The following is a 13,605-nucleotide window of genomic DNA, read 5'->3' as shown; positions in this document are numbered from 1 at the left end:
AAAAGATGAACAGCAGTGATTGCCAATGAGGGGTACTTGTACCCCAGAGAATACTTCTGCAGTTTCTTGGAGGTATGTGGAGGGCTTGTGGATTAGCTCAACTATTTTGAAAAATAGAAATTACATAACACCTGAACACCAGGTGTTGAGAGTGTGTGAAAACTAGCTAGTGAGCGAGCAGATAAGTTAAAACAGTTAGCAAAAAGTGAATGGTGGAAAATTACAGATAAAAATAATGTATAAACAGTTCTAATAGTTAGCTAAAAGAAATGGATAAAGAGTTGAAATAAAAGGTGGTGTAGATGGAGGAGCACTTGAGTTCATTTGACAGGGCTGTGTGGGTACATCTGACAAAAAAAAGGTTGGGAACCACTGATGTACATCTGGAACCATGCCAGATGTGACACATGACTCAGAGTTAAAACAAGTCTGCAGAAACACAATTTCTCATCTCATAAAAGCTCATCTACACAGTCTAGCTCTTTCTGTAGGTATACAGGTCATCTGGCTAATATACAGAGTGCTACCCGGACAATGTCAGCCTTTGTTAACTTTGGAGGGCTGATGCTGACCTCTGACAGTAAACACACCAGGGTGGAAACCATCACCATGGCGATGGTGTGGACCCCCTGCCAGTACTAGGGGCCAGTTGGACCCTCATGGCCCGCCTTGTCAACCCTCTCTATGGTTCATGGGAGGTCTCCATAGGTCGGGTCTTCCCTGCTGCCCCTCAGGAGCTGACCCCAGGTCTGTGACTGGCCTGAGACCAGGGGTGTCCTTGGCTCCTGGCCATATAAAAAGACGCTTGAAAGAGGGCTTCAGGGGGAGAGGTTATGGGGTGTAACTATCTCTCTGTTTGGGAAGATATTATTACAGGGACAGGTCAAATTCAGCCTGACTACAAAGAGCCCTATAAATAGAGACAGAAGGGCATAAATCACTTGTGGGCCCAATCAATTTTTTAATTTTGGCCACTTCTTTTTTTGCATGTGCACAAAATACACAAAGCAGCTTAATTCTTTATTGTATCTAAAGTCATATTTGATAAAAAAACACAGCATATCTAACAACTAAAGAGGACTAGAGGTTTTTATGACTGTGTTATATGGTCTCCTGAGCAGCCTTGGCCTGTCGTAACTGCTACTGGCCACCTCAGTTGCAGTCATAAACACTCAGAGTGTGTGCGTCTATCGGTGTGTCCTCTCTGTGCTGCAGCTCTGTGATCAGTAACTGCTCTCAATTACAGTATTGTGTGCTGTTCCTTTCGGCTTGGGGTTAAACTCTTTGCAGACCCCTTTGAAGTTCTCATCCCTTTATCTCAAGCCAGAGCCAAGAATTTGGGGGAGATGGAACAATGGAAAATGAAACCAAGAGGGAAGCTTATGGCAATTATCAACCAGGGCCATGAGGAGGAAGTCAGCTCACACAGACACAGAGAGAAAGAGAGAGAGCAGATAAAGAGAGCAGGAGACAGCCAATGTAGGACAGGGGGTTACTGTTTCAACTTTGTTTGGTGTGTACACACCCCGGGCAGCAACCGACTGTCGAAAGAGGAAATGGAGGCTACCTCTTCAAAGTAGGTGACAACAGGGGGACAATGGCCTCTGAAGGGAGCAAGGAGCTGATGAGAGGAGCTGTGGTGGTGTTGGTGGGGGTACAGGGGGTCAAAACACAACATAAGCGAGGACCAAAGAAGAAGAGGACGGGAGAAGGATGGAGGAGAAAGGAGGGAGAAGTGCTGTTGTCAGCAGAATCAAATGGCACGCAGAGAGCTGGGGAAGATACAATTAAAGTGTGGAGTTAAGACAAGCTTTGAAGTTGGACATGGTGCATAATACCCTTAAAAGTTAAGGAAGGGCAACAATTCGGCAGTTTGTTATGGGGCTGTTTTGAAAGAAGAAGAGGAAAAAAGGGTGCGAGTGGTGGGAGGGTTTGTTTTTGAGAGGGTTCAGTTTGAGGGGAATGAAGTTGGATTTCAAGCGCCAGTTGGCCCCAGAAGGATGTTTTTTTTTTGCAAAACAGAGAATGTAAAGTGTGAGTGGGAGTCGGTGCCTACCTGTGCATTTTGATGATGGGGATGAGTGTGTGAAAGATGGAAGAAGGGAAAGAGAGATGTGTCAGAGAGAGTGGAATAGGGAGCGAGACAGGTGAAAGAAAAAAAGACTATGAAGAAAGAATGAGACATGAAATAGGTAGGGAATTGGTGGTGAAGGAAGGCAGAGAGGAAATAAAAGAGGCAAAAAGAGAGAGGAGGGGCTGTTGAAGGTTATTTATTGGTTTTTTTCCCTCGTTTTAATCCCATTTTGCGCTTGACTTTTAAGTCTACCAATGTATAGAAACAATGTCGGATGCACTGTCTAATCCCGTTTGGGCCATGAAGCTCACTCCACACTGACAGTAATGACTTTCATTTCCTCTGCCGCTTGCACTGAAGCACCATGCAGACACTTCACAGGCCGGACGCCACTGTTCTGCCATGCTTGACAGGACAGCGATCCGTCTCAGAATCAGTCTTAACCTGAACCCTGGGCTTCCTCACTCATCTTTAATCCATCACTTTAACCCCATCTTCCTCTTTCCTGACTCGGGAGCTCAGGGTTTCCCAGACTGGTAAGGTGATTAACTTGCTCGTCCATTCAACAGATGCCAGATTTTTATCTCTTTCCCCGCTTCCTGTTCCTCCATTAGAGGGGTGTGACGCTTCAACAGTGTGAGCACCATGGCAACAGACAATATGCTCTGATGAGGGCAACACTGTCTTGCTTGACAAGAAGATTTTCAATTGCGTTCAATATCACATTCAAACATGCACCATGTCCATACAAATACAGATGTATTAAAATGCCATTTACATGTCAGATGCTTGGCATTAAACAGGTGTAAAAAAGTGTTTGTTTGTTTACGCTAGCAGGTAAAGATTCTCCAAAATAGATCATATGACAATCAGATCCTTGAAATTAGGTGACAGTCATACTGTATGTCACCATTTAGACCACCCTTTTCAGGGCAGTAGCTACCATCGAGCACACAGAGGTTATGTCCTATAAAATTGAAAAATTAAAATTGATTAAACTAAGAGGATTAAGTGTTCTCCACCACAATTGCATAGGTGGTAATGTGGAGAAGCTTTTCAAACAGCATTTAAACCATAGTGTTGTGTGATAAAAATGTAAAGAAAACACATCTGAAAAGTTCAATGTATGAATAAAATGTGAAATTCTGTAATTTTTTGGTGCGTTTAGACTGAATGCAAAGTGAATTTCAGTGCTGGCACAATTGTATGTAAAGTCAATGCAAAGACACGACTGGGCGAGCGCAAATTAAAATGTCAGAGCAAGTTGAAGAAAATAATGAGAAAGGCTGCAAAAACACTCCAGCAGTTAGAGTTGTGTAAAAAAAAAAAAAAAAAAAGTTAAAAATGATTTGTGTTCAGTCTTCATACCCTAAACCTTTCCACAGTTATAAAACTTTTTTAAATGATCCACTTTGGAGAATATTTTTTGAAAATTAATGAATGGAAAATCAAAAAGGAGAAAAAAAAGATGCATTTCCCATTTTATCTGCATCAGTGTGGATGTGGCCATAGTCTACTTACCAATTACCAGTTTTGGTGCAAGAATTTGTGTATAATAATAAAAGAGGCTGAGAGAGATGAATGGAAAGAGCGAGGCAGAGATACCAGACAGAGACATGGGGCAAGCGATACAGACAAACCTCCCACACTGTCTTGAGTGCAGTGTCTTCTGTCCCTCTGCTCAGCCCACACTATCAGCCCAGACAGCAATCTCTATGCCACAGTCACACAACACAACCTGCTGTGCCTTCTTCACTAAGGCTGTATAGCTAAGTTCTCAAATCACACAGCTGCATATCCTTTTCATAGCTCTTGTTGCGTTTGAGTGACAGAGCCGTGGATAAAAAGGAGAATCACTGCCATAAATACCGTATCAACAAAGAGAAGAATGATACAAGCTAGGAGGAGAGACAAAGGCAGCAAACATGATGGAAGACATCAGTGTGTGCGAGACGTGTTGGTGATAAACAGGTTTATTTATGCAAGCAGCGTACAGCAGCCAAACACAGGCCTCCTAGGGTCTGACTCAGAATACAGCGCTATAAAAAGCTCCAGTAACGCACGGCTCACGCAAACACACACACACACACACACACGTACAATGCCATTGTCAATCACACACTGATGTACAGTCAATCCCAGAGGCCTGTCACAAGGCAGTTTTTATCTTGTGTGCATTTTGAGAGCATGCAATGATTTTTAAACGGGCCTGCACTCATGTCATGAAAACTACATTTCACATTAATAAGCGTCATACAGTACAGCAGCTGTGAGCTCTGGCATGAAGAGAGAATATGGTGGATGAGTGGAAACCTTGGGAGCTCCCGGACTGCCATTTACTGTTGTCACACAACAGTCCACCGTCTGATGTGGAGATAACGGAGAGGAAGCGAGGGCTTTGATCCTTAATGGGGCCGTGTCGGCTGTGTGGAAATGACATTCGTGGCTTGTATTTACACAAGCACAATTATGGAGGTTTATTTTGGTGGTAGACAATCAATTAGAGTGAAACTATGTCAGAGTAATAATAGAGATTAAAGGAGAGGTTATATAGCTGGAGCCTGTTTGGGTGTGAATGAGCAAAACATGGGCCTACTAAACAGGACAGAGTACGCATTAACCTTTAGATCTACAGTATCATAATCTTAAGGACTCAGTACGCTTTAAATGAATGATCACCTGACAGTATCTGAAACCTCCTTTCCGACGGTAGAATTGGGTGGGTCTGCGTGCAACAATTTCTGTAAAGGGTGAAGTATGAGTGAAACAAAGTAGTTCATACGACTTGTCATCAAACCTCCTGACCCCGTCTGAGGGCTAAAGTGTTCATGGCTGCTTTAAATGGCCATACTTGAAGGTAAGAGAAAAAACAGAGGGGTAAGACACGACGAATCGTACAAATGGGGATAATAGTGCACATTTCAAGTGGCCTCTCCTTGAAGGCATTAATGTTGTTGCACTCGTTTGTACATGATATTTAACAGCAGTAGTTGTGTGAAGAATGAAAAAAAAAGTTCAAATCCTGCCAACTTTCTCACCTCCACACACCTGGCCAGTCGTTGCGTAAGGCAGGCATGATTGTTGGATTGTCTGTTTCAGAAAGTTAAAAAAAATTGCCAGACGTAGCCAGAAAGGTGTTGGGGGAGACCTCAGTATGCTTCGAACCAAGCACTTGTCAGATCATCAAACAGCACCTGAACACCTTTCTAAGAGCAGAATCGGGTGAGATATCAGAATCGTGAGACAATTTTTGTAACTTTCAAAAACAGACAATCCGACAACGTTGTCAATTGTGACGATGTGATGGGCCAGGTGTGTGGAGGTGTGAAAGTAGGCAGGGTTTAAACTCCTTCCTTAAGCTCTCCTTTTTCATTCTTCACACAACTACGTCCATCACTTTTCGTGTGCACAACTGAATGCAATATAATTATAATTATAATATCAAGAGCAGGTAGAGATGTCAGGGAGCAATAGCTGATAAGCACCAGGTGTGCCAGCTGATTGCTCAGTTGCATCAATTAGGCCTAAATTGTAAGACAGAACATCAACACAAATCAACAGCCAAAGCTGTCAGTGTCATGTAAACAACTTCAGCTCCTTAGAAACTTTTAGACCACAGCGGAAGGAAGGTTTATATCTCGTGTTGTTGCTGTTGTCTCTTAGCACCTCTACCTGCTCCTGTAGATGGTTTTCAAGTAAAACTGAACCCTTGAAATGGCAAAAATGCCTCTGTCCTTTTTTGGAGCAACACTACCCCTATCATCATTTGTACCACTGATAGGGTCAAGACTAAGACATGCAAGACACACCCTTACTGGAGAATGATAAGGGAGTATGATGGAGGCAGTTAGGAGGAGGCTATTTTGCCCCACCTTTGAGTGTGGCCATTTAGAACAGGTTTAAACACTTTTGCCTTCAGACACAGTCGTACGTTGTAGTTTGTTTGAAGCATACGGAGGCCATTACTGACACGTGAATGTAATCACACATACACAAGTGCACATGCATGTATGATGCTATGTTGCAATAGTTATGAATCCTCTGTGCACGTCTTCCAGAAACAACAGACTCTACAAAGACTTTGTGCTGAAAGACTAAATTCCTGTTTCTCAGATGTCGGTCTGACAGTCCTCTCTCCTTTCGTCTCTCTTTTTTTGTTTCTGGGCAGCAGAATCAGCACATCAAATAAACACAGAGAGGGGTATAGTGTTTCGGTTGGAGACAGCAGAACAGGTCACGGACAATGGGAAGGCAAGGAAGTGCGTGAACTGCGGGTGTAAAAAGAAAGCAAATCCAATGCAAATAAGTGTAGAGCCCTCTTTGAAATCAAATCCGATTTTGGAATTTAATAATTCCTCCAAACTGTTTTCCAGGAAAAAACTGGATTCTTTTGAAATGATCAGTATTCAAGCCCATGCATTCCTCACCTACCAGAGACACAAAATACCAATGGATGGGGGCTCATTATGAAGCCCATCCTTGGTCCACCAAATGTTATTATCATCATAAAACCTCCACACTCTGGAGACATTGGAGGAGACTTGGACACATGGCGGCCATTTTGTGTCCGAGCCATTCAGCTTGGGTATGAGTGGAGCCATTGGTAAAACACATACTTTTGGTGGAGGCAGAAACAGTGAGTCCAAGGACTGTAGCATTTGGCCTGAGGTTCAAACAATCGGCTCGCAGCGCTCTTTATCTGAACCAACCACAAACCCCCAACTACTCTTTACAGTTCAAATGGGGGCTTGAGCAGAAAGGCGATGCTAAATAGTGATGGGGGAGATGGGAATTCAAGGTCTTTGACTTTAGTGTAAAGTTACAGAGCTAATCTTGGTTAACATGCATGTTGTGGTGATATAAAAACAAGGGCAACAGCATGACTTCCCCTAATTGAGGGATTAATTATGAGGTATTTGAAGAAGAAGAAAAACATGCTCAGAAAGAAAGACAAAAAGAAAGCATGACAACAGAAAGTGATGAAAAGTATTTTATTAAAAATGATGGATTTTGGTAAGGATATGACAATTGATATCAAATGTCTATCAAATATCAGTAACAATAATATCAAGTTAATGATATCAAAAAATATAAAACTGAAAAATGTAACCAGTTGTGAACATAAATATATGTATTTTTTCCAACAAGTTAAGACTAAAGTTAAAATCTGACAATGAATAAATAATTCATGTGTTAATAAAACCATGAGAGACAACAGCACATCAAACTAAAAGATGACTGGTCCAGTGGCATGACAGGTGTGTAAAACACGACAATAACGCTCACATCTGATTGGACGTCTTATCCTTCATATCCCGTCGTAGGCTCAGGCTGTGGTTCTCCCATGGTTACCTGTTCAGAAAGAGTTTGGTTATTCTTGTGTTAAACCATTAAACCAACATTATAATAATACAATCGACATTAAAGAATACCATCATGGAAGCAAAGATAAACTAACTCTCTCTGATTGACTGTTCCTTTGAGATTCTCAATATCTCTGTCACTTTAAGTTGTGAGGTAGAGTACAGTGAAATAACTGGTTATTTACTGTGATGTGCATGACTGACAGTCCTGAGAGATGTTTGCAGAGATGTGAGTAGCAGCGTTGTTTGACGAGGCCTCTTATCACTGCGTATGTATAGATGCTTTTCATAAAGACATAAATGGCTCTTACAGTATGATGGATAGGAGGCAAATGAAAGCCCTCAGGACTGGAAGCTGTCATAGTCAAAGACTTCATCTGATGTACCTGCACCATTAATAGTGCAAAATACAAAATATACTGCAAGCCTTGAGTAATTCTGGATGTTCATACTTAACTATACTACACTACCTGGTGTAAAAAAAAAAGGCACATACATACATGTACTGTACAGAGGTACAAACTTCCACATGAACTATGTACAGGCACATATATGTGTCTATACAATCTAAACAATCATGCTAACCTCCTGCTGCGACAGGCATCCAGGTCTTCCTGTAGCAAAGAGGCTCTCTTCTGAAGGAAGTTAACCTGCAACACAGACAGACAATGCAACATTTGGCACAGAGTAATGTAAAAAAAATGTACTCACTCTTATTAGTTGTGTAATCAGAATGAGGGAAGTAGGAAACCAGTGCATCAGAATACAGAAACTGGAAGCGGAGAGGGTATGATGGCTTTAGGTCAGTTGTGCTTTTGGGTGGAGGGGGTTAGCTAAATAGGGGAGAGTGGAAGAAAGGCTTGGTTGTTGAGTCCAGGGGTCAGGACAGCAGGGATTGGGGGTCAGGAGATTAGGGCAGTGGGGTTAAAGCACATAGGGAGAATGAGCCAGGTTAGTTGAGGTTAGGACGCTGCGAGAGGAGGCAGTGCCATTCTTTTGTTTGGCTACAAAGTGTGAGTTTATTTATGAAGTGTCTTTGGCTGAAGTGAAAATAAACCCCATCTACATTTACATGGCATCTAGAGCCTGGCAGAATAATCACGGCTCCGAAAGAATCTGTATTGTTCTGGGACTACCGTACTGGAGCCGAGGGTACATTCCTTTCTGTGGGGGAGACCTCAGGAAAGTTCTAGCATTTCATTTGGCACTTCGCAGTGGTGAAGTATATGCAAAACCCCACCGAAATGTGGTTGGATGCCTCCAGAGACACGAAAACTCTCCCCACCTTTTTTTCACTATGTAAAAATAATGCACTTTAATGTGCAAAACCCAAGACATCGTCAGTGAGAGGAAAGACCGTTCTGGTCACGAATTACATCTTATAAACATATCCGATCACAGAGCTGTGGTCGTTGCACTGAAATAGGATCTTGGTAGGCCTATTTGAACAAGGCAGGAGTTTATGATGAGCCCCTTTTACAAAAACTTGTACTGCTTGGTCCTATTATCATTAGATATAGATATTAGTAAGAGACACGGCTCAGAGGAACAACATGGCTATATGAATGTGGTTATGAGAGGGGTGATTGTGTGATCTGATGGAGAGACAAGGAGAGATTAAGGTTTATAAAGAGGATTGGCAGGGCCCAAAGCGACACCAATGTCTATGATCGAGTGCTACACCAAAACCACACCAAAGCCATCTTTGGTATCAGCTCTGGCGGGTGTTGTTTAAGGTACTGGTGAGACAATGAAATATGATACAGGAAGTCCAGTTGGAGTAACAGATTAATGTGTTTAAAGGCTTATCAGACGCCAAAACACTGCACAACGGTTTGTAGTACTCACAGACAGGATTTTATAACTCTGGAATGCTATTGTTAGGTAAACAGTAAAAATACGCCTTGTCAGATGACGTCAAGTTGCGTTGCAACAAAAGTTGAGCCAGGTTCAACTTTTTTGCCGGACGATCCTGCGTTGTTTTGCTGGAGCCTCTGCGTTGGTACCCCCACTGTGCCGGCAGACTTGCTCCATTTAAATGAATGAGAGGGCTGCGTGTTTTCCACACTGTCATACGCATCGACTTAAGCCTTAGAGGGTTGCTTATGCCTGGTGATTTTATTAAACGTAACGTTATAAAAAAGAAAATGAAAATAAAAAGATACATTGGGGAAATACAGTATGTATATGTGACGTATACAGTAAATGGGCAGTGTTTAGGTAAACCTAGGATTGTTGAAGTTGAAAAACTGTGGAACTATGTAAAAATATAGAAGATGTTTTCCAATGTATGGATTAATGAAAGAAAAAGACAGAAGGAATATTATGTAGGTTGAAAATGAGAACCTGAGCCCCCAGACAATTTTTAACATTCTTGGAACTAAAGTCACCAGATTGAATGTGTCAGCATGTTTGTTCTAGTCCTGCCTGTATCTGATCAGTAGCCAGAGCAAACAGTCAGTTCTCACCTGAGCTTTTAGAGAGGTGATGGTGTCCTCCAGTTCCTGTCTGAGCACTGCTGGCATCAAACCCTTGATCTTCTCCTCGTACTCCTGACGCACCACAGTCACCTGAGAAGACAGAGGCAGGATGACCAAACAGTGTCAGTGTCACTTAGAAGGAAAACCCAAACACATAAATTAATAAATCCACATTAGTTATCCAACCATCAAATGAATACATATGCATTATCCTCACACACACAAACACCTGCACAGACAGTAAACCATTTCTCTTGACTTTGACACAATTAAAGACTGTTCATCAATGAGAAAGAGGCTCATTATCAAGCAAATGAATAATATTAATCAATTAAAATCATTGCTGAATAAGTGCTTCTGCTGTACATTCACATACACACTCGCATGCATGCACTTCCAGACACGGCGACCAAGTGAACAGCTCCCTTGGAGGCGGCGCGCACACACACACACACACACACACACACACACACACACACACACAGACAGTGGGTATTCCCTCTTTATTCATGGCTCAGAGTATTCCCTTGCTCTTCACAGCTCCTTCATATCTCCACAGGGGTTCTGCAGACTGGCATGCCTCGCTCTGCACAACACCCCCTACTGGCTGCTGATGACTACAGCCAGCTCTAACACAATGCATTTATGGGGCCTGTTACACAGCTGGGTTTTGAAGAGGACAGGGCCGTGGTGGAGGGCAGAACACATCAAAAGCAGCAGCAGCTCAATAGCTTGCTAGCTAGCTAGGTCCACTGGGGAGGACTGGAGGAAGTCTGTCTGGGGCTAAATTACACTGCACTAAGCCAGAGTCTGATTATAGAAGTTGAAAAGGGTTTGGTTAGCACAACCCCCCCCTTTACCCACAAACACACATGAATGGACGCGCACACATATACAGACATGCACACACACACAAACATACATGCACAAACACAGAGCTTTTACAGAACTGTAAAAGCATTTACAGCATTTTGAAAAGAGTTGCTGAATCAATTAATTTGGAGCTTGATGAATAGTTTAACAGAGCTCGAGGAATCAACGGGCGCTGTGAAAAGCAACAGTTTTCACCCACACATTTCAAGGTGTAACCAGGGGAGAGTCTGAGCATTTCAACCGACCGTAATGTCTTTGACAGAGCCAAAGTCTCGCTAACATTATCCCATCGCTCCCCACCTCTCCTCTCATCAGTCCGTCCTTTCAAGTGAAGGGAGCGTGAATGAGGTGAGGGGGAGGGAAAAAGATTGGTTTTCCTAAAATAATTTTCCTGTTGTGGATTTAACTGATTGTTCTGGCTTTCGCTAATTAATCTTCCTGGGCACAATGAAAGGGATTGGGAAGCACTTCAAAGCAACCTCTAGTATAAATGATCCCAACATGAAGCAGCTCACTTTGTCTCGGCACAGCACGCAGTAGATTAGTCTGACACAACTTTGCCAAATTTTTCTGGCTCCTTCTGCCCTATTCATTTTAAAGTGTTGGGACAATAATATTGGGTCGAGAGTCCATCAGTTTACAGAAATATGTCTTTTTTTCTCTGTGTGAGAATGAAGTCAAGGATAATTTGAGAGTGACTGGTTTCAGAAGCTTTCATTTGAATGTCCAGGAGTTAAAAAATCAGCTGAAGCTACGGGAGTACGGATTTTCAAAAACTATCTATAGCAGCTTCTGTAGTCATAACAAAATGGCAAGCCAAGACAAAACACACTCCACTACCTCAGACCGAAGCAATAAACAATGGTTGAATAAACACATCCCTTACCAACCACTCTGAATATAAGTCTAGATTCTTCAAAAGCCACGCTCCTTAGTTTTGCATTCTTGGTTCATGTATGGTGCAGTCACCGCAGCAATGAGAGATCCGCTCTGCCTAAATTACAAGCTCCTTTGTGGCGATGCTGTCTCCATTTTCCTTCCCATACATTAGAATGGGCACGGCTACAACAGCATATTCACCGGGACTCACAGAAAGCAACACGGACGACTGGATACTGTACATACAGCCGTATGGCTGATCAAACTAGACAAGCCGTGAATGTTTGCTTTAGCAACAACGACAAAGGGAAGTCCAAACTAGAACTGATGTATTATGTGATACAATTAAGTTTTGTATCTAGCATCTGTCCTAATGACTTTGTGGTCAACTGCACCGAATGGCTGGTGTGGCCCTTGGTGTGAGACAGAAAGTAAATCATCATTATTTTTTATGTATTGTAAAAATTGTATCGTTCTTATCATAACATTTCTATCAATATATGGTGTATATCTACATTAATGTGAACGTGTATGATACAGATCTCTGCTCTTGCTGCACAGTAGCAGACCAAAGGCATTTGCAATCACATCTTTCCACAGCATGTCTAACTAACGCTTAGCCATAGTTTACTATGCAATGTGTGTGGGTGGAAGCAGCAGCCTTTCCTATAACAACATCTCTGTTGTGGAAACGTATGCTAAGCTAACAGATACAGAAAAGAGCAGACATAGTTAGGTACCAATTCAAATTTCTGACTTCACGGTGTCTCTCAGTGGCGTTAAAATTCAAAACAGGAGCATCTCTCAAACTCCCCAAAGTCTGACTGAGAGACATTGTTCCTTCAGATTTGCATCTTCTCGCCTCTTCCAAGGTCCCTCCTCTCAAATCTCTATTTTTCTCCTCTTTTAACATCTTTTTACAGCAAAGGCATGTTTGTTTTTCTGACAGGTGGCAGGATGCATGTGACGGCATCTGAAAAAAAAAAGCCTCCTCACCATTAGGCCAGATGCCTTTGAACAATACTGTTGATCAAACCTTCCATGAGGTTTTGGTCATTGACGGACTCCAGATGAGAGTGAGCAGGAAAGAAAACAGAGGCAGGGAAACACAGGGGTAAAAAAAAAAAAAAAAAAAAAAAAAGTGCTGCTATTTCCCAAAGCAATGAAAAGGGACTTTGACTTTCTGGAGAAAAATCAGGTTTCATCTCCACATCTCTTTTTAAAATGAGATTTTGTTTGTTCCTGATAAAGAATGATTCTCTAGTTTTGAAGACTGCGAGGAGCGGCAGTCGTTTTCCCCTCCCAGTCATCTTAAAATGACAACATTTCATCTATATATAGTCTTTAGATTGTGGTTTTGACTTTCCCTTGCGTTTGGTACAGTCACATGGCGTGGTTTTTGACAGCTGCCAGCAGAAAGGAACAAGCCCTCAATACTTTCAACGTTCAAATGAAGTTTGTCACATCGTTAGGAAGCTTGATGTATGCTAATGAAGTTGGGGTGTGTGTGTGTGTGTGTGTGTACAGGCTTGCGTGGGACGGGTTGGGGGGATGAGTAGCTGCTCGAAAGAGATTTTTGATATACCCCCTTGTTCCAAAGTGACAAAAACCTTGTCAGGAACAAGGGGGTACATCAAAAATGACGCCACTCACAAAGTTTGCACTTCCACAGCCACTGAGTTGGCACTCAGAGTTCACCAAGGAGCGATTTGAATTCAAAAACGCTTTGCTGCAAGAGGGGAAAAAAAGCTTCACAAAAGTGAAAAAAAAAAGAGAAAAAGGCAGGAGATTAAAAGTGGATACAGATCTTAGTGAAGTTGTTAGAACTATGGGATGGATTCTAGCTGCTGATGTAATGTACTTCAACAAAAACAGCACACAGGAAAATGACTGAGCCTACAGAACTTAAGTTCAACACCTCCTTTATGTCTGCATC

At 42.3% G+C, this 13,605-nt stretch overlaps 1 protein-coding gene across 3 annotated transcripts in view; it reads right to left on the bottom strand.

Moving 5' to 3' along the window:
- Nucleotides 1-7,050: 7,050 nt before the first annotated feature.
- The window catches only part of cep112 (centrosomal protein 112), a 103,193-nt gene continuing 96,638 nt past the window's right edge, over nucleotides 7,051-13,605 (bottom strand). For all 3 annotated transcript variants that reach the window (XM_044180910.1, XM_044180908.1, XM_044180909.1), the window contains 3 exons: nucleotides 9,906-10,007; nucleotides 8,023-8,087; nucleotides 7,051-7,426 (listed from right to left, as the gene is read on the bottom strand). In XM_044180910.1, coding sequence (XP_044036845.1) covers nucleotides 7,423-7,426; nucleotides 8,023-8,087; nucleotides 9,906-10,007 — 171 coding nt within the window. In that variant the 3' untranslated portion in view covers nucleotides 7,051-7,422. The remainder of the gene's footprint in view (nucleotides 7,427-8,022; nucleotides 8,088-9,905; nucleotides 10,008-13,605) is intronic.

The sequence above is a fragment of the Siniperca chuatsi genome, linkage group LG21, assembly GCF_020085105.1.
Source record: "Siniperca chuatsi isolate FFG_IHB_CAS linkage group LG21, ASM2008510v1, whole genome shotgun sequence".
In the NCBI taxonomy this organism is placed as follows: Eukaryota; Metazoa; Chordata; class Actinopteri; order Centrarchiformes; family Sinipercidae; genus Siniperca; species Siniperca chuatsi.
The sequence above is the reverse complement of the archived record's forward strand: the minus strand, read 5'-3'. Positions and strand labels throughout refer to the sequence as shown.